General features: G+C 44.3%; 1 protein-coding gene across 5 annotated transcripts in view; it reads right to left on the minus strand.

Annotated features, from left to right (window-relative positions):
* TBC1D2 (TBC1 domain family member 2) overlaps nucleotides 1-26736 on the minus strand; it is a 167098-nt gene that overhangs the window by 97357 nt on the left and 43005 nt on the right. For 4 of the 5 annotated variants that reach the window (XM_075604321.1, XM_075604311.1, XM_075604302.1 and 1 more), the window contains exons 6-7: nucleotides 23703-23803; nucleotides 6417-6604 (exon numbers count right to left, since the gene is read on the minus strand). In XM_075604321.1, coding sequence (XP_075460436.1) covers nucleotides 6417-6604; nucleotides 23703-23803 — 289 coding nt within the window. Of the gene's footprint in view, nucleotides 1-6416; nucleotides 6605-9334; nucleotides 9483-23702; nucleotides 23804-26736 lie in introns of those variants that run through there. The other variant, XM_075604340.1, reaches the window with a different exon arrangement.

Consider the following 26736-nt stretch of genomic DNA (forward strand, 5'->3'; position numbering starts at 1 on the left):
CACGCAGCGCATTCTATTTTAAATCTATCCTGTGCGTTTTTTTTTTCTTTTTTTTCTTGTATATGTATATATATGTAGCCATGCAGCCCCTGGCTACTAGTTTCTCTGCCTAACACGCAAGTCCTGGTACCAGAGCAGGCAGTGTTAGGGTTAAAACTGCCCTTGCTGTAGTAAGCAGCTCCCTTGAGTGACAGGGGGGGTGGCTTTGGGCCTGGGTACTGCCCATACAGGGCTGAGACCTGGGGCCCCTCCCCGGTAACAAAAAGGAGTTGTAGTTCCAAATTTAGTCTGTTTTCTGTAAGTGGAAGTGTGAAGTCTGGGCTCTAGTTCACCTTCCTTCCCCTCCATCAGGGGAGTGGGATCATCTACCCCACACTCCACCAGGCAGTGTGGGAGTCAGGGATAGACCTTAGGGGTTGAGTCTAGGGACTAAAAGAAAAGCAAGCTGTGAGGTGACACTCTGCTGGGTTATGTAGGGTCCAGTGGGGGATAATCTCTCTTGCTGCAGAAAGGAAGTGTACTGATGTATGCTGTTTCATTGTTTGGTATGCTGTTGCTGTACCTAAAGAATAAAGACCAAGTTACTGTTTTATAACCAACTGCAACACCAAGAGAAAAGAATGATCCAAGCACCTAAAGCCTGCCCTATCTATCCCCAACAACACCAGCAGATGCTCAGAACCTCATGTGAACCTAACAGGTAGCACCAACACCAGATAACAGCAGTGAATCTCCTTAGGGTTGGGGAACACACATCTATATACATATACACATATACACATATACACACACACACACCTGGGCGACCAGATTTTGCCCGCTGGCGATCCGTCATGGCAGCGCATGTGGTTCTGTTCCCTACCCGATTGGGCTGACGTGAGTTGGCGCACTACCAAGTTTTTTTGGGGTGCGCAGCCAGGGTCTATATGAACTGTACCAGTGAAGCCTTTCCTTCCTTTACAATCATGTTTACAGATAAAGTATGTACTCTCCCTTGCCCGCCCTTGCCTCTATCCTTGCCTCCCATGCCACACCCTTTGTCTCCCATGCCTCACCCCTTGTGTCCGATGGCCTCCCCTGGTCTCCCCCAGCCCCCCTGGTCTCCCATAGCAACCCCCTGGTCTCCCATAGCAACCCCCTGGTCTCCCATAGCAACCCCCTGGTCTCCCATAGCAACCCCCTGGTCTCCCCTAGCCCCCCCTGGTTGCTCACCCCCTTCTCCTGCAGCACAGACCAGAGAAAGGATCCCGGGCCAGCCAAGTAAACACAGCTACATCTGTCACCTCCATACATATATGTTTAATACTACATATAGAGGGAGAGAGCATGGAATGGAGCGTTTCAGTTATTACATCATTCATGTGTGCAATTTAGCCCTCCCTCACCTCCCCCCCTGGGATCCTACCATGCACTGCTCTCTAGCTGCAGCTGATTGATACACAATTTGCTAAGCCTTAATATGAGAGGAGGCAGTGGTTGGGAAAGCAGTAATCCTGCCTCGTGCTGACTTTGGATAATTTCCTTGCAGTAGGCTTAATTCTTTTTACCCAAATGCAGAGAAGCAGAAGCCTGCAAGTCCCTCACTATGCTGCAGGTCTCTGCATATGGGAAGGTTACTGTAGAACAGCAACATGTCTGTGACATAGAGATGGCTTACACAGCTTTGAGGTCAATTGAAGGGGAATTCATACACATTTTCTGAAGTGGGGGAATGGGATAGATTATGGGTCAATGCACAGTGCTGAGCAACTCTTGCCAAATTAGGGAGAAAAAACACTGAGGTCCAAGAACATGGGCAACACGTTTTTATTTAATTTTTTTTTTTATATGTGGTTTGCATTCGTTGCTTATGCATTGCAGCATTTCATGTCTGCGAGCGCAGTGTAAAAACAATTACATTTCCCATGAAGGGGTTTAAGAGTGATATTCCAGTTTAGAGCAAAGTCAGACTTTGAGAAACTGTCAGCTCTCCTGCTGGTGTCGGTAAAGAAATGTCCGATGCCCCCCCCATGTCTCCTCTGTCTCCCCCTGTCACCCTCCTGGTCTCCCCTGCCCCCCCCCCGGTCTCCCATGCCCCCCCCCCGGTCTCCCATGCCCCCCGTTGTCTCTACCCACCCAGTCAGTCACCCATGCACCCAGTCAAGTCAGTCATCAACCTAGTCAGTCAAGTCAGTCAGTCTAACCATAAATATCTGCTCACCAGCGAATGCTATACTGCATGTTAATGCCTTTAATTATGTATACAAATTAGAGCTAGCTCATGAGAAAACATGGAAAGATGTAAGTTTTGATTTACTAAACAGTGCTATGCTGTTAGTCTGCCCTTAGCAGACTTTTAGCACAGAACTCTTTTATGAGCATCAAGGCTTAGTAATGATTAATAAACATGGGACTTAAAGTTACAGTACGATCTGCATTTTGGCATTTACCATGGTTTTGTTTTTATTTTCTCTTTCTTAAAATATGTATCTAATAAAATCCAATAAATACAATGTTAATGAATTGTATGCTTCAGAGATGGAGTAAAAAACATGGTCAGAAAGTAAATCAAAAACAAACTACCATATATGACATATTAACAATAAACATTAAACAGGGTAAACAGAACTACCCCTTTCTCGGGATTCTGCTAGAGAACTTGTAATCTCAGAATGAAGTCTTGTGTGTTACAGTGAACATTGTTGACTGATAGAGGGGAAATATTGTGGCTGTTGACACAAATCTTTTAGTCATGCATCGTTTACTGGCATGAGACAATGTGCAATGTTCGTGATAAAGGACTTTTTGAACCTCTTCGGGGCTGGGCTTTTAGTGCTTACAGTTTCAAAACAATAAATGATTGAGACAACCATTGGTCTTACGTTAAAGTTGCAGTTCCATCAAGGTTTTGTTCACCTAGGTCGTGATTATAATGGCGACACGCGTGCACACGACGCCACGTGCCCCCAAAACAAAGTAAAGTTGTCAATTGAGCGCGCCCTTAGTGCGCGCGACAGACGCATCCAAGCGCACAAATTTTAAACAGATCTCAGAAATTGATTTTTCCGGGCGACGGCCGCATCACGTGAGCGGTTCAGCCAATGAGGGTGAACCACTCACATGATGTCATGACCACGCTTCCACCACCCGATGCCTCCAGTGCATTATTTGCATGTGCGCGTGACATCACGCAGTCGCGTGCATGAGCATGCCCTATAAACGAGGCCTACTAGGTACTGTAAGAGATTTGCTTTCAATACCTGCTAACTCCTGTGTTAATGGTCCAGTTTCAAAATAAAAGCAATATATAGCAATTTGCTGCTCTGTTATTACCTTTGGAATAATGGAGTAAGATTGAAAGAAAGATTGAACTGGATAATTATCACATTTTATAGAGGTGGTCACACTTGCTGATGATCTATTAATCAAGGGCATTTGATTAACAAAACCTGTCTGCTACTTAGCATCTCTCCCGTCTCGATTACTGTAACCTCCTGCTGTCCGGCCTTCCTGACCCTCACCTGTCTCCACTACAATCTATCATAAACGCTGCTGCCAGAATCACTCTACTCTTTCCTAAATCTGTCTCGGCATCTCCATTGCTGAAATCACTGTCTTGGCTTCCAATCAAATCCTACATCTCACATTCAATTCTCCTCACTTTTAAAGCTTTACACTCTTCTGCCCCTCCTTACAGCTTGGCCCTAATTTCTCGTTATCCACCATCCAGACTCTTGCGTTGGGCTCAAGGATGTTTTCTCTCTACCCGCTTTGTATCTAAAGCCCTCTCCCATCTTAAACTTTTCTCACTGACTGCCCCACACCTCTGGAATGCCCATCCCCTCAATACCTGACTAGCACCCTCTCTATCCACCTTTAAGACCCACCATAAGACCCACCTGCTTAAAGAAGCATATGAGTAGCACCATGGCTAATACTATACACATCATACATAAAGCTTGGCTAGCCCCTGTAGACGCACTTACCAGAAAGCCCTCCTACTGTACTCTGTACGTTCTTCCCATCTACAAATTAGATTAACGGGATGTGAGTTTGAAGAGCACACAACAAGATCCCCAATAGGGCGCACCGCAGACCTGAGTGGTATTAGATCATGGTCCTAGAGTGCGCAGACATACAACATATACAAAAGTTTATTAGGACATAATAGGCTAAATCACTACATAAAATAACATTAAAACCATGAAGCTCCTAGTGTCTATCCTGTGCTGGACTTGGCTCGCTCAAAGGATGGACGTGTGTGTCGAATGAGGGAGATACGAAGGTGATATAACTATAAATAATTCAGCTTGACCCGTCCCAAGAAAAAGTTGAGCACCTATTAACAAGTTCAAACACTTGTACGATGGTGATATAACTATAAATAATTCAGCTTGGCCCGTCCCAAGAAAAAGTTTTTCTTGGGACGGGCCAGGCTGAATTATTTATAGTTATATCATCTTCGTATCTCCCTCATTCGACACACACGTCCATCCTTTGAGCGAGCCAAGTCCAGCACAGGATAGACACTAGGAGCTTCATGGTTTTAATGTTATTTTATGTAGTGATTTAGCCTATTATGTCCTAATAAACTTTTGTATATGTTGTATGTCTGCACACTCTAGGACCATGATCTAATACCACTCAGGTCTGCGGTGCGCCCTATTGGGGATCTTGTTGTGTGCTCTTCACACTCACATCCCGTTAGCTTACGTATCTATCCCTGGCAGCACGCGACCTCTTTCACCCACTCAGGGGTTTGAGCGAGGCACCACAATCTCTACAAATTAGATTATAAGCTCTTCGGAGCAGGGACTCCTTTTCCGAAATGTTACTGTTATGTCTGAAGCACTTATTCCCATGATCTGTTATTTGTATTATTTGTTATTTATATGATTGTCACATGTATTACTACTGTGAAGCACTATGTACATTAACAACGCTATATAAATAAAGACATACATACATACTATTGCATTAATATCCATGACTAATCCCTCTAACTTCTCCTTACCCTGCAACACTAATAATCTGGGGTTTTTTTTCCTTTCTTCTTCCCATGGTGTTTTAATGAGCAGCCACATGATATTGCTAGTCATATTATATTGTTGGAATAGGATGATATTTGGGTTAAGATTTCTGGAATTTTGAACTGTTCCAAATGTAACGAAAATGGATTTAAACATTTAAACATTGTTATCTTACAGCCACAAGTCTATTTCCTTTATGTTATTTCCTGTACAAAGTTTACCGATACAGTATGTTGATGGGCTTGTGGTCAGATGGGGTCACTCAGGAGGAAAGTGTTTGAACTTGTTAATAGGTGCTCTACTATAAAGATCTCACATGATCCTTTGCTTCCCTTACTAAATAAACCAGTGCCTAATATATCCAATGTTGAAATAAAATTAGCATCACACAATTTACAACTACCACATGTGTAATTGCTAAACTCTGCTATTCTCCCCACACATCTACCATTAATTGTTGCAAACTAAATTTTGGGATATCACACTAAAAAATGTCCGGCTATATACATAACATACAATATAATATTTATAAAACCTGGAAACCATGTTTTATCTGCCATAGTAATACTATTTTCAGAAAACAACTTGATACTGAGTTTCTTGATGTTAAATAAACAATGATTACAAACCCTTTGTAATAACTTGGCAAGGCACACAAGACTTGAACTTTACAGTTAAGCCCAACGCCAACCAGGAAATAGTAAAGCAAATACTCCGTTCAATATTGTATTATGGCGCAAGTTTTTGTGTACCAGGAAATGGTGCACATTTCCTCTCATTCTGCCATTGAAATCCTGCATGTCTGAGATGACATTAATAGCTTTGCGCAAATGATCAGTGTAAGCTGTGAAAAACGTAAATAACATGTTCCATACATTTTACACTGGCACGTATTGACACAAATAAGAATTTTGCAACGTGTTATGGAGCTGAAAGCGTCACCTTGATTCAACCCTCCCCCCCCCCCCTCCCCCCCAACAGCTGCAGATATTCCTCACACATCACATGGATCATATGTGGTAAACATACAATTGGAACATATTGCTTCATAGGTGTATTTATGTGTATAAAGCTTTTTTATCCCAGTCTCATATTCATGTGCACACATGTTTATATTATATTTGTAATAAATTATTTAAGAAAACATGTATGCAAAAACAGAGGAGGGCCTGACATTCAATGTAGAGCAGGCCGATCTAATGTTGATTTTAATCTATCATCTCCTCTGTCTCTGTGTAACTACTCCCCATGTAACTTGTTGATGAAAATGATGCAAAACAACAAAATATCTTAATACATTGGTGAAAGGTATATACTGTAGTAAGTTATGTATCTAAATGTCTCTCTCTGTTCACTATGCTTAACACTTTACGCAATAGTTGTAAATATTTTCCATAGTAGATTTACCTTTTGAGACTTTACCTCCTCAGTCAGGGCTTGGATTTGTTGCTGCGGATAACTCATCTTTTCCAAAGTTATCCCTTCATAATTGGAGGCCATACATCCGTTTTGCTTTCTGGCTTTTCTGGCAAAGTTTAACGAAGGAGATAACTTCTGAACTAAAGGTTTTTTGATGACTTCCAATCCATGATTCTCTTTAATTGAAAAAATAAAATCAAACTAAAAAAGTTATTAAATAGTATAAAGGTTCAAACAGAGTTATAACAAAATATGAGGTGGTTGGTCTTCTAGAGTTTAAATGCACAAACAAGGTAGTTTGTATGGACTTTGTTGTGGATTTAGCTTCCATGTGTAGTTTGTTCTTTGTGTAAAGAAGAAGAAATAGTAAATACAAATTAACTCACTAACCATGTATTAATATATACTGTAGGGTGTGTTTACAAAAAGCCTCAAACAGTACACCTCATAAAAACTGCTGGATCACATAGGACGGTTTAACTTTATTTTGTAACACGGTAGTGTTATTTGGCATGCAGCGCGGAAGTATTCTATTTGAATGTAAATGCAAGTGTATTGTATTGTTATCTATGTATATGCGCTACTTAACGTGATAATGACTTTTAAGCCTTTCCCGTATGCTAATGAGTTGGGGAACGGACATTATTTTTGCATATAATTATCGTCAGAACCGCCAATAAAAATCTTGGGGCCCTCTTTGGGGAGAATGAGATAAGGGCCTGGGGGTGTTTATGGAACTGAGGGCGCGTGTATTTGTTAAACACAGAGAAAATAATCCTTTTATTATTTTAGGTATAACAAAAGACAAAAAGCCCCAGTGATACATCCAATATGACAAATTATATAGTTAAATACTTCTCTGGTTTGCTGTTGAAAAGCAAGGGTAATTTAGTAAAATTCTTCAGCCAAAGTATTTTAAGCTTGTAAACCATACCAAGGTATCCTCCCTTTTGCAAGTCCTAAAACTACTGTACCTGCAAAATGCTGTTGGATCAGTCACAGGTGCATAAAAAGACCTGCCACTTAAAAGTGGGATGAGTGAGCTAAAATCAGGGAACTATATAAATTGTCATATTGAATGTAGCACCGGAGATTTGTCTTTTGTTATACAGTATACATGAGGTCACAATTCCAGTAGCACTCCTTTTGGCACAAATATATATATTGTGGTTGGTTTGGGTTCTGGGCTTGCAGAGACCGCGTCTGTTTACTATTGTAGGTAACCTAACATTATTTGCCCTGATTTAACAGAGTTTAGTGTATCTGGACCTAAGTGCCATGCCACCCTATGCTTTCCCACTAACCACGGCTCTTAGGAAAACACATTCTCTCTTTCTGTGCTACTGCTTCTATTGAGCATGTGTCTAAACATCTATAGATATAGACAGGGTCACTAATATGAAGGGGAGAGCTGGGACAAGTGGCTCAGGGGGGGGGGGCCCTGACCGATGCTGGAAGTTTGGGCAGCATTGAGCCGCGGGGTTCTCTGTGTGCCGTGGGCCCCTAGCTCTCCTCAGCTGCATGGCGCTCTCTCGCCTAACTCCTCTCAATTCCTCGCACACTAGGCTAGAGCCAGAGGTTAGGCCCGTCTGGAATACTAATGTCCGAATCCGGAGAGAGAAGAGAGAGAAGAGAGAGAAGAGAGAGAAGAGAGAGAAGAGAGAGAAGAGAGAGAGAGAGAGAGGTGAACTTGTCATGGATGACCACTAAGAATCCATGATAGGGAAGAGTCAGACAGCACTGTATTAACTGCAAATGTTTATCACAATGGCACCATCATGGTCCAAGGCAGTGAAAACAGTCTGCAGGTATTTGAGAGTATCTTCCATATACTTAAAGTCCAGGCCATAGATGAAGAAAATGAGCTTTCCTCAAATAAGAAATACAGTGTGACAGACAGCAAAGAAAAACACATCAAAAATCCAGTCCCAATCAAAAACAGTCAGCAAAGACATCACACCAAGCCCCAGCACCTCATATCCACCTCCCAACACTATCACAGACAGCCTGTCCCAGCTGGAGAGGGACTTCACACTATTCAAAGAAGACTTGTTAAGTAAACAATCTCAAATGAGAGCACTGACCAGCTAAGGGAAGAAAATAGTAAAAGAAAAAATGAATACATGGCAAATATACAAGACCTAAAAACTACAATAATAACCCTGCAAGAGTAAAACAAGCAGATCAGAGACAAACTGAGGAAACTCAAAGAGAAACATAAAATTATAGTCTCAACCAATAAGAAAGAAAACCCAGATACTCATATTGAAACACCAACACAACAACAAAAAAACATTAACAAAAACTTCCCAAGAGTTACAACCAGCCCACAATTAGTGATAAACAGCAAAGATAGGAGTCAGTAAAATACAGCACAGAGCAAACCCTCAGCTCAGACATAGATACAGCAAGAAGACAGACAGACTCCACCCCTACCACTCGCTCAACAATAAACACTACTGCCCCCAAAACAACTCACAACAATGCAAACGTTGAGAGCAACAGAGAGCACAGAACAACAACTGGATCAGACAACAGGCAGAACACCGACAATAATACTCATTGACTCAAATGGAAAATCCCTGAATAGGCAGCGACTATTCCTAGGCAAACACATAACCAAGCTCTACTGCCCCACAACACAGAGAGTCCTGGATATTCTAAAAACACCAAACTTCAGAAACCCTGGATACATCATCATCCACACAGGTACAATTGACCTTCCGTCCCAGCAGAGGCATCTTGTTGAGAACCTGACACGAGTAGCACAGAGAGCAACACAACAATTTCCCACCACAAAGATAATTATGTCTACCCTACTACCAAGAAGATATATCTTAACTCGTACCATCCAGAACATCAACACAGAGTTGGCAAAAAGATGCACATCTCTCCCCCATACACACCTGGCTGTCAAGGATTAGACTTCGGCTGGAGTGGATCCCAGTGGCAAGAACAGCAGGGAGCATGGTCAGGTAACCAGCAGAGGTCAGAGACAGGCGGCAGGCAGCATAGTCAGGTAACAAGCAGAGGTCAGGGGCAGGCGGCAGGCAGCATAGTCAGGTAACAAGCAGAGGTCAGCAACTAGGAGACTGGAACAGGACAATATATCAATAGCACAGCAGTAAACACAGGAACCAGCAAGAGCTGAAGAACCAGTATAAACAGGCAAGGGAGGAACAGGAAAGGGAGGTTTATATATGCAGGCTAAGAGGTAGAGCACAGGTGCAGAGGTGTCAGGTTTCAGGGTCTGGAATGTTCCTTAGTTTAGCAGCTGCAATCCCGGTGGACAAGTATAGGCACTGCAGGCTAGAACAAGACATTGAGAGAGCAGCAGCAATCCCGGTGGCCAAGCATGGGTACAGCAGGCTTAGAACATGACATTACTCCCACCTCCCAAGAGTGTTCTCCGGAAGATCCTTGCTAGGCTTATCTGGATATCTCCGGTGGAAACCTCTGACTAGTCGTGGAGCATGTACAAAGTAATTGTGTTCCCAGGACCTCTCCTCTGGGCCATAGCCCCCCAGTGGACCAGGTACTGTAGTTTCCCTCGGTGTAACCTGGAGTCCAAAATTCTCTCCACAATGAATTCCTCTTCATTATCCACAAGGACAGGGTCAGGAGGAGGAAGTCTCCTCCAGGAAACGGATTCTCACGGAATGACTTCAGTAGAGAAGAATGAAAAACAGGGTTTATTTTGATGGTCTCTGGAAGCTCTAATCTAAAAGACACTGGATTTATTAGTGCTGAAATGCAAAATGGTCCGATGTATTTTTGTCCCAATTTAATGGTTGGAACCCTTAATCGTAGATTTTTTGTAGAAAGCCAGACTTTATCCCCAATGTGAAATTCTGGGGAGGGTCTGCGGTGTTGGTCTGCTGCTTTTTTATACCTTACTTGAGCCTCACGAAGTGTCTCTTTGAGGGTCTCCTGGATGTCTCGCAGAATCTCCAGTTTCTCTGTGACTGCCGGAATGGGGCCCGAAGATGGAAAACGAGGAATAAAGGTTGGATGAAATCCATAGTTTGAGAAGAAAGGACTATTCTGAGTCGATGAGTGATGTGAGTTGTTGTATGAAAACTCAGCTAATGGTAAAAAATCAATCCAGTCATCCTGGAGATGACAAACAAAACATCGTAAGTATTGTTCCAAGGTCTGATTTGTCCTTTCAGTCTGACCATTGGATTGTGGATGATAGCTAGATGATAGATTTAAACGAATTCCTAGAGAGGAACAGAAGGTCCTCCAAAATTTCGAAGTGAATTGCACCCCTCTATCCGATATGATCTCATCTGGAGCCCCGTGAAGCTGAAACATGTCTTTTACAATCAACTTGGCTGTCTGGTCGGCTGAAGGAAGATTCTGTGCTGTAATGAAATGAGCCATTTTTGTAAGTCGATCAACTACTACCAGAATGGTATTATGTCCACTTGATCGGGGCAGGTCAACAATAAAATCCATTGATATGGACCCCCAAGGACGAGTAGGAACCGGAAGAGGCTGCAGCAAACCCACAGGTGATGTTCGAGGAGTCTTGGTCCTAGCACAGGTCTCACAGGAGAGGACATAGTTTTTAACATCTTGTGCTAATTTAGGACACCAAAAAGAGCGGGACAATAGTTCCTGTGTCTTAAGGACACCTGGGTGACCAGCGGATCGAGAGTCGTGCATTAATTGGAGCACCTCTAATCTTACTTCCCTTGGGACGAACAGATGGTCATTACAGTTCCACAGACCATAACATAGAAATAGTTCCGCTTCCGAAGGAGGGTTTTTAAGAAAAGAGTCATTTGAGTAGGCTCCCTTTATTCGTGTGAGGAGATCGGCGGAGAATATGACACCCAAAAAATTTCTTTTTGGAAGAATAGTTTCTTCTTGCTCTTTGTCTGAACTAGGATTAAGCAATGACCGTGACAAGGCATCAGCTTTCCCGTTCTTGGAGCCAGGGCGATATGAGATGTGGAACTGAAATCTGGCGAAGAAGAGAGCCCACCTGGCTTGTCGCGCGGACAGTATCTTTGCGGATCTAATGAATTCTAAGTTCCTGTGATCCGTAAAAACCGTAATCGGGTGATTAGCCCCCTCAAGTAGATTTCTCCACTCAGAGAATGCAGCTTTTATAGCCAGGAGTTCTTTGTTTCCAATGTCATAATTTCTTTCAGCTGTTGACATTTGGTATGAATAAAAGGCACATGGATGAAGGAGCATCTTGGGTCCAATCTTTTGTCACAGAATGGCACCAACAGCAGAGTCGGGTGCATCCACTTCCAAGATAAATGGTAGTTCTGGATTTGGATGGATCAGGATGGGGGCAGATGTGAAAAGTGACTTCAATTTTTTAAATGCCACATCCGCTTCAGGAGACCATTTGAAGGGGAATTCTTTCCGTGTGAGTCGGGTGATTGGGGCCATAATGCCAGAGAAATTTTTAATAAAATGTCTATAGAAATTGGCAAAGCCCACAAATATCTGAATGTCCTTCTCACTTTGAGGGATTGGCCATTCTACCACGGCTTGAATCTTGCCTGGGTCCATACTCAAACCCTCTGGAGAGATGATGTAACCGAGAAATTGCATGCTGGTCCTTTCAAATTCACATTTTTCCAACTTGATGTATAATTTGTGCTTACGGAGACGCTCAAGGACAATTCGGACATGTCTCTGGTGATCGATGGTGTTATCTGAGAAGACTAGGATGTCATCCAGGTATGCCACTACGAATTGGTCCAATAACTCTCGGAGGACATCATTGATTAAATGTTGGAAAGTAGCAGGGGCATTACAGAGTCCAAAGGGCATAACCAGATATTCATAGTGCCCATAACAGGTTCGGAAAGCTGTCTTCCATTTGTCACCAGGTCGAATGCGGACCAAATTATATGCTCCTCTGAGATCTAATTTGGTAAAGATCTTGGCTGACCGAATTCTTTCCAATAGTTCGGGAATCAGAGGTAGCGGGTACCTATTTTTTACAGTAATCTTATTTAGTTCCCGATAGTCAATGCAGGGACGTAGAGAACAGTCTTTCTTTCCCACGAAGAAGAGCGCAGCGCCTGCTGGGGAAGTAGAGGGTCGGATAAAACCCTTCGACAGATTCTCCTGTAGATAGTCATTGAGGACCTTCAATTCCGGCTCTGAGAGGGAATAGATTCTTCCGAACGGAATGGCAGCACCCGGTAATAACTCAATGGGACAGTCATAAGAACGATGTGGGGGAAGCGTATCCGCGTTCTTCTTGTCACACACATCTAAAAACTCAGAGTATGGAGCCGGCAGTATGTTTTCTTGGGACGAGGAAATCTTATGTATTCCTACACACTCTGGTATAGGAGTCTTAGGTAGGCAGGCTAGCTGGCAGTGCTCCGAGGGAAACGTGAGTGTCTTGGTCTTCCAGTAAATTAAAGGGTTATGGATCATGAGCCATGGAATTCCCAGAATCACTGGAAACAAAGGCGACGGAATGAGACCAAATTAAATCTTTTCCTGATGATTGGGCTCCATGATTAGTGTTAAGTTACTTGTTATATGGGTAACAGGTCCAGAGCTTAAAGGAGAACCGTCAACGACTTCCATCCTTTCTGGCGATTCCTTGGCTATAAATGGTACCGAATTGTTCTTGGCGAATTCTATGTCCATAAAATTCCCTGCCGCCCCTAAGTCAACCATTACTGTGGTTGAAAAATGATGTGTTCCTTCCTCAATTATAATAGGAACCAGGAGATGTGGATGTAGAGAAGGAGGGTTGTCTTTACCTTGAGAAGCAGAGAAAACAGTCTTTGAAATAGCTTGCAGCTGATTTCTCCTAGGGCTCTGGAAAGAAGACCGCCTGGACATGTTTGGGCAATCGGCAAGATAGTGCCCATCGTTTCCGCAATGTAAACAGAGATCTTCTGTTCGGCGTCTATTCCTTTCCCCCGGTTGAGAGGGGTCCCCGCAATGTATTTACTTGCATCGGTTCCTCCTCAGTCTCCCTGGAATGTCTTGGGGTACTGACATCCCTAAACCCGGGGTTGCTTGGCATGAACCCTTGTCACTCCAATCGTCTTTCCGTAAGCCTGCGATCGATTTGGATGCATAAACGGACAAATTCCTCAAATCTCTCGGGAGGCACCACCCGGGCTAGTTCGTCTTTAACTTGCTCTGAGAGACCCTGACGAAAATGATATCTCTGCGCGGCCTCATTCCAGTCAGTATCGTTAACCCATCTGCGGAATTCAGCGGCGTACTCCGCTGTCGAGCGTTTTCCTTGACGAAGGTTGTTCAGAGTTGCCTCAGCGGTTGCACCACGATTTGGGTCATCAAAAATCAGACTCATGGCTTCGATGAACTCCTCCAGATCCCTAAGTAGTGGGCTATCCTGTTCTAACATAGGGGAGACCCAAGCAAAGGCCTCATCCTTGAGCAGGGTTATGATCAGTCCAACCTTGACTTCGTTGGTATTATAGATGGTAGGCTGAAGCTTGAACACATGTCTGTTTTGATTAAGGAAATCCCGAAAAGATTGTTTTTTTCCTCCAAATTTGTCCGGAAGGGTTACACGGGGCGCGGTTTGCACAGTCACAGTTTTTTGAACAGATGCGGCGATTAAGGCTGCACGTATTTCACGGTTTTCAGCTTCTGCGGCGGCAGCTCGTTCCTCTGAGCGGAGGGCATATCCTTCCACGCGGACTACACGTTCTTCCTGCGGGCATCCCATTCTTTCCGGAGGGTATCTTGTTCTTCCACGTGACCAAGATGTTTGATAAGGTGTCCTTGTTGGTCTTGGAAACCAACCACGTTGTAAGTCATGGAGTGTCCGAGCCTGGGCCAGGTCTGTTCCGGCGGAATCCATGGTAGGGCCTGTTTATTCTGTCAAGGTTTAGACTTCAGCTGGAGTGGATCCCAGTGGCAAGAACAGCAGGGAGCATGGTCGGGTAACAAGCAGAGGTCAGAGACAGGCGGCAGGCAGCATAGTCAGGTAACAAGCAGAGGTCAGAGGCAGGCGGCAGGCAGCGTAGTCAGGTAACAAGCAGAGGTCAGCAACTAGGAGACTGGAACAGGACAATATATCAATAGCACAGCAGTAAACACAGGAAACAGCAAGAGCTGAAGAACCAGTATAAACAGGCAAGGGAGGAACAGAAAAGGGAGGTTTATATAGGCAGGCTAAGAGGTAGAGCACAGGTGCAGAGGTGTCAGGTTTCAGGGTCTGGAATGTTCCTTAGTTTAGCAGCAGCAATCCCGGTGGACAAGTATAGGCACTGCAGGCTAGAACAAGACATTGAGAGAGCAGGAGCAATCCCGGTGGCCAAGCATGGGTACAGCAGGCTTAGAACATGACACTGGCTCAGCATGACTCCATCATACCTCAACATCTATATGACCACGTGCACCTCAACCAGCAAGGCTTGCACTACTTTGCAAAGACCTTGAAAGATGTCACATTGGAGAGAACAGCCAAATACCCACTGCAGGACAGGACACTGCACCATGGATCCAGACAAAACAGAACTCATGAGACACAGAAATACCCACACAGACAACAGCATCGGACCACCCACCCAGCATCACAGAACAACATCACACCAACAATCTCCAGAACCAGACCAACTGCCAGCAATGAACTAAAGGAAACCTGGGCACTGCTCATTATGATCTGCACCAGACTGATGAAAGTATAAAAAATTCTACCAACATCATTACCATAAACAAGCATACACCACATATGCAGAGAAAGAGAAGTGCATACATACTAAGAATTAATGTAGCCACATTTATCAACAAAGACTGCACACAAAAAAAACTCGCAAATTAGATCATATATATAAGATATATAATATATACTGTATCCAAGATGGGATCTTTTAAAATTAGCAGCTGGAACATTCACGGCCTGAATGTGTCAGCTTTTGATGTCCACCGATCACATCTTGGGCGTCCGCCTGAACAACATGGGTGTGTAAGAAAATGAAGCCCTCCATGTGATCACATGAATGAAATTGGTTAATGAGTAAGGAGCCCCTATTTAAACCAAGGGAGCACTTCCCAGTAGTAACTTTCGAGCCTGACGAAGCCGTGTGGGAATGGCAAAACGCGTAGCTCTGTCTTCTGTCCCAAGGAGGCCACCATGGCAGTCTGTGCAGACTGCGTCTCAGCTGTGTCCCAAAGCTGTGCAACGGACGTGGGAAAGGGGACGCTGTAGTGCCGTACCCGGTACGGACTTTTTGCGGTCACCTCCTGGAACATGTGTGTGGATTTTTTATGTTATATTAAAAGTTTATAATGTGATCTAATACTCATCTCTGGCCTCGATATTGTTGGTGGGGGTGCACCCCAAGAGGAAGGGGTCCAAGTATTTGCACCTATTAGGATTCCAAGAAAAAGCACTCAGGTGACCTGGATCAGATGAGAGGAGGAGAAAGAAAGAAACAAAAGGTGTGTGTGTCACTTACACACGGCTGTGTAAGTGTATATTAATACTCCTGATACCAATTCTTCTGTCATTGGAGCATATAGTAAGTGCATTGACTGTGGTTAATGAACCCACGTGCGCTGCTGTGTGACGTAAGTGGGCCGGCTACAATTCAGCAGCCTGCCCTTGATTGTTTATATATATATATATTGATTTGAACCACTTTCTAATCCTGTGCTCCCCTATTTTTCTTTGCTCCCTATACTTACCTCTAAATGTCCTGGATTGATCCTAGGTGGGATTGAGCAGCAGGAGCCTTCAACTCTGGCATGTTTTGAACAGTGGGGCTATAGCGAAGGTAGTATTAATCATTTTGGAATCAACATATGCCGTATTTTAAGATTTCGCCCGAGTATTTTCTGTCCAGCTATCGTTTGGGAGTAAAGCACAAGATCCAGACAATTTGACAAACGTACACGAAACATGGATCCAATCGGAGGAGACGTCTCTCATACCCATGGGATACAGGCAGCTCCTAGTACCAGCCAAAAAACACAAAGGTGTGAAACAAGGCCACCAATCATAATATGGTACAAGGAGGAGCTTAAAAGCCAAATAAACCCAATAAAAAGAGGAGATACCTACATGTGGCTACAAATAAAAGGCTCCATGTTCACCCATCAATATGACACATACCTATGTGCAGCATGCATCCCCCCCTCCGACTCCCCGTACTACAAGCTAGACATCTTCAAGATCCTGCAGACAGAGGCAATCCACTTTCAGACCCTGGGCAAAGTGCTGATATGTGGAGAACTCACTGCCACAACAGGCACAGAACCAGACTACATATCTACAGATGGAAATAACTACATCTTTGGAAATTACACTTGTTGTCATAGCTCTGTGACACGCCAAAGAAACAGCTACGACAGCACAATAAACAAGAATGGTATAGAGCTGCTGAACCTGTGTCGCGGTCCGGGACTGTACAGTATATTATCAATGGACGGACAAGGGGAGACTCTTTGGGCAGATACACATACAGCTCTGTGTAATGGATTACACAAACACTGATATAGACCCACAAGCCATCAGTACTTTCATAGTTAAAACAGCATCACCTCTATCAGATCACAATCAACCCCTGCTCTTTTTTAAGAGACCAGATCAACCAAGCACAACACAAAAAACCCTCTCCAACCTCCATAGCCTGAAAGCCACCTACAAAGTGACAAAACAGAGCCTTGCGACATACACAGAAACAATCAACAGCCCAGAAGTCGGAAACCTACTCCAAAGCTTCCAGAACACAAACTACAAGCAGAACAAACATTGAGTAAACCTGGCAGTAAGACATCTCAACAAAATATTCCATCTAATAGCAAGAAAATTAAACATGAAAAAAACTAGCCCTAATTGACCAACAACAAACTCCAAAATCAAGGAAAAATGGTTTGATAAGGAATGCAACATCCTTAGAAAAAGCCTACGAACAATATCAAACCAAAAACACAGAGACCCAAACAATACAGAACTACAAACAAGGTACCACCAACACCTGAAGCACTACAGGCACACCCTAAGGCCTAGTCCATAGTGCAGGCGTGCGTGCACGACGGAGGGCATGGCGTCACACGCGCCTGTTGCTTGAACGATCCATGGCCTGTAAAATTTCTACGACTGGCGCAACGGGGAGGCATGTCGGAGGCGTGCTTGTGACATCATGGAGCAGGTTCGCCCTCATTGGCTGAACCACCCAAGTGATGCGGCCGCCGCTTAAAAACTCAAATCGTCTTCTGGAAATGCTGCCGCGCCGTCGTACTTCATCGCTCGTGTGCACTGTATGCGGCCTCATAGAGGAGCCATCTATTGTTCGCGGCACGCGCAAGATCACTATGGATGAGGCCTAAGAAAGAAAAAACACAACCACATTGACAAAAATTTTGAAAGAATTGAAGAAGCAATGGATGGGAATACTTTTTGGTAAACTTGGAACCATCTTGATACAAAACAGAATAACAGACACCTGGCCATTCAGAATAGCAACATCTGGAAAAACTACTTTGAGGACCTGTACCAAGAAATCCCGGAAGAAAACCTGATACAAGACCAAAAACTAATTCTCACCAAACAAACAACACTGGAGAACATTATAAAAGATAACCAAAACCCTCTGGACATATCAATCACAATCCAGGAAATAAAAGAAAAAAGAAAACTAACAAAAACCAAGAAAGCCAGTGGACCAGATGGCATTCTACATGAGATGCTGAAGTACAGCAACCAAGTTATACAAGAAACTACACTCAAACTGTTGAACCTGGTCCTTACTACTGGCTACTTCCCTGAACTGTGGAACGAAGGACTGATAACCCCTATTCACAAGAAAGGAGACAGACTGGACCCATCCAATTACAGAGGCATCTGTGTCAGCAGCACCCTGGGGAAACTGTTCAACAGCATCTTGAACAGCAGAATCCTCACCGTCCTGACAGAGCAGAGTGTACTGCGTAAGAGCCAGACAGGATTCCTGCCAAACCACCGTACCACCGATCACATCTACACCCTGCACAGCCTGATCAATAAACATGTTCACAGCACCAACCGGGGCAAAATCTTTGCTTGCTTTGTGGACTTTAAAAGGGCCTTCGACTCCATCTGGCATCCAGGTCTACTGTTGAAAATACTAGAGAGCAGAATAGGGGGTAGAACATACAACACCATCAAAAGTATGTACTCTGAAAACAAATGCTGCATGAAAGTTAATAACAAAAGGACAGACTTCTTCCATCATGGCCGTGGAGTAAGGCTGGTGCTTGAAGTGAGTGCAGTTTTCGGCCATGGTACGCGTGCCGTTTGTGGGTGTGTCTAGGGGCGTGCCAGTGACGTCACAGAGCTGGTTCGCCCTCATTGGGTGAACCGCTCACGTGACCGGCCGGCCGCGCCAAGAAATCAGTTTGAACAGATTTCTTGCGCAATGCCCCCTCCTGCTTCCGCGCGCACATGCCCGCATGCCGCATGGACGTGAACATAGCCTTAAGGCAGTCTTAGACAGTATTGATGTAACTAGAGAATCTAATGCCAAAATACCCAGGACAATGTTTTTAGTTTTTTATATATCCCCACCATATACCCCCTTACCAATATACCCCCACCAATATACCCCCACCTCCCTAAAACATATAAAAAATACCCCCACCCCCCCAATCAAATTCAGACTTACCCTGGGGATGGTGTCAGGTCGGGCACGGTGGCTGCGGGGGGCCTGCCTGCGGAAGAGCAGAGGGGGGGCAGTGGATACGGAGGGGGGGGGGGCAGTGGATGTGGGGGGGGCGGCGGCCGGTCAGGGCAGTTGCCGCCATGCCTGGGTCTCCCCCACTGCAGGCTTCTCTCTCCCTGTCAGCATCACAGCACCTCGGCGTGGGTAAGTCCGGACCCAGGGGCAAAATACCAGGCTGTCCTGTTCAAAACCGGACACCTGGCCACCCTATAAACATACAGTACTTTGGTCTAACAATCAGCTCATCAGGGAAATTCAACCTGGCCATAAATACACTGAAGGAGAAGGCCCGCGGGGTATTCTATGCAATAAGGAAACAGCTGTACCACTTCAAACCATCAATAAGAATCTGGATGAAAATATTCAACAGCATCATCACACCCATCCTTCTGTATGGCAGTGAGGTGTAGGGTCCTGTGACATACCTAGACTCCACAAAATGGGATACCAGCCCAATCTAAATACTGCATATGAAGTTCTGCAAACACCTTCTCCAAGTACACATGAGTACATCAAACAATGCATGCCGGGCTGAGCTGGGCCGCTTGCCTCTACTGCTCACTGTACAGAAGAGAGCACTGACATTCTGGGCCCACCTAAACAACAGCCAGTCACAGTCTTACTACTACAGAGAAATGAGACGCCAGGATCTCCTCACTAAACCCTGTACCATCAAACAACTTGTCCTCTCACTCCAAGAACATAACCCTACACAGATCAAAAGCCTGCAGAAAAAAAACAAATCAATTCAAAATCGCCAACGAAAGAAAGGAGCAGTATGTGACTGTGTGAAAATGATATCCAGTGCTCAAAGAAGCTGGAGACCTACCATAGCCTACAGAGAGAATACACTCTGGCACTCTACCTACTGAAGGTAAAAAGACCCAAAGCTGAGACAGACCTTGTGCCAGTACAGAATGAGCTCCCACAGCCTGGAAATAGAAACAGGCAGACACAGACTGAACTGGAAGCCCAGGGAGATGAGACTGTGCCAGCGATGTGAGCTAGGAGAGGTAGAAGATGAAACACACTTACTGCTGCGCTGCACACAATACGCTGAAGTGAGGAGTACCCACTTGGAGAAACTCACAGCTCTTATACAGAACTTCAATAATATAAAAGAAAACCACAAAATAGTGATCCTCCTGGGACAAGATGAAACCCCAGCAGAACTGGCTCCCACTATATCAGCCCCTGTTACGGGCTGAGAGATGCCCACTAACACCCACATCCGTGTGTGTAACTGCTACCCAGGTACTATGTAATCATTCTACACTACTCCCTGTTATTGATGCACTGTGTAATCATTATACCCTATCCTCTGTTATTCATGCTTTGCAATACTGAAATGATCTTTGCTGAGGGAGAGAGGGGGATGAGAGAGAGAGAGAGAGAGGGGGTTGAGAGAAAGGGGGTGTGAGAGAGGGTCTGAGAGAGAGGGGTGTGAGAGAGAAAGAGGGTGAGAGAGAGGGGTGGGGGTGACAGAGAGAGAGGGAGTGAGAGAGAGAGGGGGTGAGAGAGAGAGAGAGAGGGGGTGAGAGGGATAGCGAGGGGTGAGAGAGAGAGAGGGGGTTAAGAGAGAGAGAGGGTGAGAGAGGGAGGGAGGGGGTGAGCGAGAGGGAGGGTGCGAGAGAGGGGGGGTGATAGAGAGAGAGAGGGGTGAAATATCGAGAGAGAGAGAGAGAGAGAGAGAGAGAGAGAGGGGGTGAGAGAGAGAGGGGATGAGAGATAGGGGTTTGAGAGAGGGGTGCGGGGGGAGAGAGAGGGGGGTTAAGAGAGAGAGAGGGGGTTAAGAGAGAAAGGGGGTTAAGAGAGAGAGAGAGAGAGAGAGAGGGGGTGAGAAAGAAGGAGGAGTGTGAAAGTGAGAGAGAGGGTGAGAGAGGGGGGGTGAGACAGAGGGGTGAGAGAGAGGGTGAGAGAGAGGGGGTGAGAGAGAGAGGGTGAGAGAGAGTGAGAGAGAGGGGGTGAGAAAGAGGGTGAGAAAGGGGTGGGGTTGACAGAGAGAGAGAGAAAGGGGGTGAGGGAGAGGGGGGTTAAGAGAGAGAGAGGGTGAGAGAGGGAGGGGTGTAAGAGAGAGGGAAGGGGTTAGAGAGAGGGGGTGAGAGAGGAGGGGTGAGATAGAGGGGCGTGAGAGAGATGGGGGTGAGAGAGAGGGAGGGGGTGTGAGAGAGAGGAAGGGGGTGAGAGAGGAGGGAGTGAGAGGGGTGTGAGAGAAAGGGGGTGGGAGAGAGAGAGAGGGAGGGTGTGAGAGAGAGGGAGGGGGTGAGAGAGAGGGGGTGAGGGAGAGATATAATATGTCAAGTAACTTCTGCCTACGCACCTTTCCTACCGCTACAGTACATATAAATTGCTCAAATCATTCACTAACCTTAACACACTTTGAAAAATAGGTTGCCAACCTCTGCACAAATGTAGCCACAGGTGTGGCGAATGAGAAGTGAAAATTGCCACACCATGCTTTTTGTTTACTTGCGTCACTACAAATTTTAGCTCCCATAAAAAATAACAGTTCAAGGTCGGTTCTAGACTCCAACTGAAAGCAGAGGGGAGTATTGGATTCTTCATAAGAAAGGGCTGTTTAGCCTGAAACGCGTGGGAGGATTTTTTTCCTGTCCTGTTTGTAGTTTGTTTTTTATGTAGTTTGTAGTTTTTATGTAGTTCAATAAATGTTTTTATATTTTCCTCTTCCTGGTGAGTTGATGGTGCTTTTACTGGATGTAGCTGTCTGAACCAATCTTTTGCCTGTTCGGGTCTAGACTCCAACTGAAAGCAGAGGGGAGTATTGGATGGCTCTGTTGCGTCAATGACTCATTCAAAAAGCAGAAACCAGCACACGCCATCAGGAAAACGTTTATTTTACTGTGGGAGCTGGCAAACTCAAATTTGCCACACTTTCATGGCCAATTCGCCACTTGTGGCGATTTGCGACAGGGTTGCCCACCTAGGCTTTAGTGGATATGTGCGTCTCATGTGCCATTACAGTTAGTTCAATGCTCTTTATGGGAGAAAACTTGACATTACGTTATTATCATTTGAAGATGCGTGGTCAGGTTTAATGTGATGTTACATTAAATAAATGTGATGTTAAGTTAGGATAGCGTCATGTTAAGTCACTTAACTGAGATTTGTGGATCTGGGCCTAAGTGATAAAATAATCGACCCATTGAAACTGGAAGTAGTAGTGGTGCACTTGCAAATAGAATCAATTGCTTAATATGATATCATTATCATAATAATAAGTAACACATTATATTTGAAATTGTGTCGACTGTTACTTTCAATTTTGTCATGCAACAGATTACAAGTTCTATAACATATTTCCATGGTATTTTTATAGGGAAGATGTTGCTCCAACATTATAATAAATATATATGTAGATAACAATACATAATTTAGCTTTTGATAATGAAAAAAAGCTTTGAGCAAATTAGTTAGTATTTCAACCCCATTCAATACATTTATAATCACTATATGGAGTTTCTTATTTATCCCTAAAAAGGGGTGCCCTAAGTTCTACCACAAGAACATTTCTGATTTCAGTACCGATATTTACTTCAGTACTTGAAATCTTTCAAAAAATTCTGATACTACAGTTGAAGTTAAAATAAAATTTCCCAAAAAGGCAAGGACTTTTTTTTTTAAAACCACTTTTTTTTATTCCTAGTAAAGAGGAAACCAAAAACAAGTTTCATTGTGATAACATAATGTTTGCTTCTCTATCTTCTACATGCAAGCTTTCATTTTGTCATGTGTTTATTTAAAGATCCACACTATTTGATCATGTTCCCATAAAAAGTACTAATGGATTCAAAACAGCAGTCCTTTTTTTTTTAAATTGTATTTATTTTTTCACTTTAAGATGTGCATCAATACAATCCACACAATAGGTAATTAGCTAAGTTACCGATCGGTGAAGATTCGGGGGGATCACTAAATGGCTGTCAGTGCAGCAGAAGAGGGCCAACGATGCAAAGTTCTGTGGGGAAGATCATGTGACCAGGCAGTCACTAGATATAATTGTTGCACTGCTAGAGAGAGGGGAGGGCTCAAAAGGGTGTGCCAGAGCCTGTTTCAGAAGAGGAAAGGGATGTGACTTTTTAAATGGTTGCTATAGAAACAAAAAATGCTTCTTACATTATAATACATTAAAAAATGTCCTTCAGAGTTGTTTTAAAAAGAAAATGCTACTGTACAAGTATGTTCTCATAGTACAGAACTAATTTATTTAAAAAAATGTAAATGGTGTGATTTGCCAATAAAAAACAGATTATTCATCAAACTGCTATAGCGAATTGATTTCAGGGGGAGTTTCTGTGCGATTAGTCTCACCAATGGTCTATCACAATTTAATGTTATGTAAGGGTCACTGTATAGAACTTAAGATGGTTTATGTGAAAGGAGATATTAGTTACAAATACAGTACATTTTTTTCATAAATGTATCAGGGATTTCACCTTTAAATGTAAAATAAGAAAATACTCACATTCTCATTTTAATAGGAATCAAGAAATAAAGCTAGTTAAAGAAAAACCGATGCCCTTTTTGCAGTACAAGTACACATCATTGAGTTAGCCTTTCATAATAAGATATGTTATAGCACCTGTTTTCTCTCCTTCTGCTTGTTCAACCTCCTCAAAATGAAAAGCAGTCCGGGTATTTACCAAACTAGGCTTCGATGCACAGAAATTACGAACTGTATTCCTGTAAAAGGAAGACACAGGCAGCTCATTAGTATTATACCCAACAGGAATGAAATAGAGAATATAATTAAGTTTAGGCAATGATTTACTCCAGTGTTGGATGCACTTGTAACGTATTGTAATGAGCTGTAAATGCACCCACGTCATAACCGTCACTTGCTGATCAAAGTGACTTTAAAATAAAGTAATTGTAATGTGCCCTTTTGGAGGAAAACAAATATTTGATAAAAATATGCGCAATTCTAAGTCTAATTGTTTAGACACGGTTTGAGAAAGTTTATAATAATAGTGTAACCCCCTGTGTCTGCTATCAGCACAGGACATGGCCCTTTTAAGAATTACATGACACTGACCATGTGACTGTGCTTAGCCAGTGGAATGACAGTTGGGAAGGGATTGCTGAGGGGACTGGTGTGGCAGTTTGTTTTGATATGGAGAGGCTGCTGCAGAACACTCTGCAAGGGCCTGACTGATCCATGGAGTGAGGAGACTGGTGCATTTTTCTTGCCAGTACAAAGTAAAGTGACACCTCAGGGAGCACTGCAACAGCTAAGAGGAGAAATATCAGGATTTAACAGCCAGAGGAAAGAAAGAGATCCCCCTACATTGGAACAAAAGTTATGTTTTCACAGTAACTGTAAGACGCAGCAGCTGCATCTGTTTGACACCAGAGCTCCATGAAAGGTTATTGTACAAATACCCTGTCTGATCACAGAGTATGTGAACTAATATGCAGTGACTGTAAAATATATAAAGACAGAGGCGCAGCGTTAGTGATTTGTTTTAGTAGGATTGCAAAAATACTGTGTGGTTATGTGGTAGCCCTGTGTATGTATCCCTGTTCAACATGATAAAGTAATATAAAGTTTGTTATAAGTCCTTACAGTTTTGTTGTGTCTAATTACTCCTGCTTTCCCCTCTGTATACCACCCTCTATAAGAGTTAAACACCAAGTTACAAGACTCAGGCCCCCACCTCAGTGACAGGTTACAATAGGAAGAAGAAATATTGTTTCAAGTGCAATAGTGTACAATACAGTATTGACTGTATATACATTTGTTTGTCTAAATCACTGACATGTATAGCAAAAAAACTTATGTTTAGGTTAGCAGAGATGTCAACTTTCAAAGAACCAGAATCACTAAGATCTGGACCAGAAAGGGTTTTTTTTTTTGTTTGTTTGTTTTTAAATATAAATGTACTAACTTCAAGGAGTCTGACTGAAATCTGTGAGCCTGCTGATATTTAAACAAGGTAGGAGAAATGGCTACCGCTCACCTTTAGTGTCCTACTATATACATGTGCTGGTAATTGAGAGATAGGGTGCATACGGGAAGAGGAATATTCTAGAATACGGTGAAAGGTCACAGCAGTGGGGGGCCAGAAAGTCCAAATTTACCTCGGGGCTACATATACAAAAACCTTATTGTCTAAAACACCACTACAGTATGTGGCTCCAGGAGAACACAAAGAGGGGGGTGGGGAATAAGTACTGATATAGTTATCCGAGCAGTTTGAGACTCTAATTGTAATCAGGACAGTATGTATAATATATACACTCCTTGAGAGACTCCCCAGAATTATCCTCTATTAGTTATGAGTATAGCATATAGCCTGTGTAATGTATATGGGAGTCCATGAGTTTGGAAAGTTTCTGCAATGTAGTGTGTCCCCTACACACTACATTGCAGAAACTTTCCAAACTCATGGACTCCCATATACATTACACAGGCTATATGCTGTACTCATAACTAATAGAGGATAATTCTGGGGAGTCTCTCAAGGAGTGTATATATTATACATACTGTCCTGATTACAATTAGAGTCTCAAACTGCTCGGATAACTATATCAGTACTTATTCCCCACCCCCCTCTTTGTGTTCTCCTGGAGCCACATACTGTAGTGGTGTTTTAGACAATAAGGTTTTTGTATATGTAGCCCCGAGGTAAATTTGGACTTTCTGGCCCCCCTCCGCGAGTGCCGTGTGGTAGCGGGTGCCGCCGGAGGCTGCGACGGACCCGCCGGCACTTCGCGAGGGTGGGGGCCAGAGCAGGGAGCAGAGCGGGACTGTGAGGCGCAGGCCAGTTGCCGGGGACGCGATCGGGCCGTTCCTAGGGCCGCGATCGCGTTGCCACCGGCCTGGCGGCTTAAGGAGAGGGCGCCGCCATTGCGCGTTAGTTCGCGCATGCGCAGTAGGTGGCCAGCGCAGGGAAGGCTCCAGACAGGTCGCGCATGCGCAGGTAGGATCCCCAGAGCTAGGGAGAGATCGCGCGAGGGCAGGCATAGGGAGACAGAGGTCAGGTGCTCCCTTGCGGCCAATAGGGCTGGAGGAAGCTCAGCCCGGGAATATAGATACATTTCCCGGGCTTTGCACAGGCAGTCTGCACGAGGAGAAGGAAGGAGTAGGAAGGGTGTAGGGAGCGCGTGGCTCCTGCACCAGGTAAGGGTTCTCCTTATGTCCCCAGGAAGGCCCCAATTCCCGGTAAGGGCAGGGGGTAACTGAAGAGGGACGGCCCTAGCTAGGGAGGTCACCCTTAGGTGTGGAAGGTGCAGTTTGGCAGTGCCACAGCGGATAGGGCTGTGCGCACTGGCAAATAGGCACAGCGTGCAAGCAGTGGATTTGCTGCGGGATTCAGGTGGCTGTGTGTGAGTGCAGCTGTGTGTGTGTGTGTGTCGCTGCATGTGCTGGGCGCAGTGTGTGCAGCGTGTGTGAATACCTGCAGGCTGACAGTGTGAGCTGTGTGTCTGCTGCAGGTGTTAGGAGTAGCGAGTAGCTAGAAAGTTACAGATAGGACTGTGTAGCTACTGGAGGGGGGGGCAGGTTATTGTTCCACAGGCCCTAGGAGTTTTCCCCAAGCCATCCCAGGTTGCGGTTCATCAGGGACAGGCCCTAGGTTAGGGTTCCTGTCCTGATAGGGTTAGTTAGGGATAGC

This window comes from Ascaphus truei, chromosome 1 (assembly GCF_040206685.1).
Source record: "Ascaphus truei isolate aAscTru1 chromosome 1, aAscTru1.hap1, whole genome shotgun sequence".
NCBI lineage: Eukaryota > Metazoa > Chordata > Amphibia > Anura > Ascaphidae > Ascaphus > Ascaphus truei.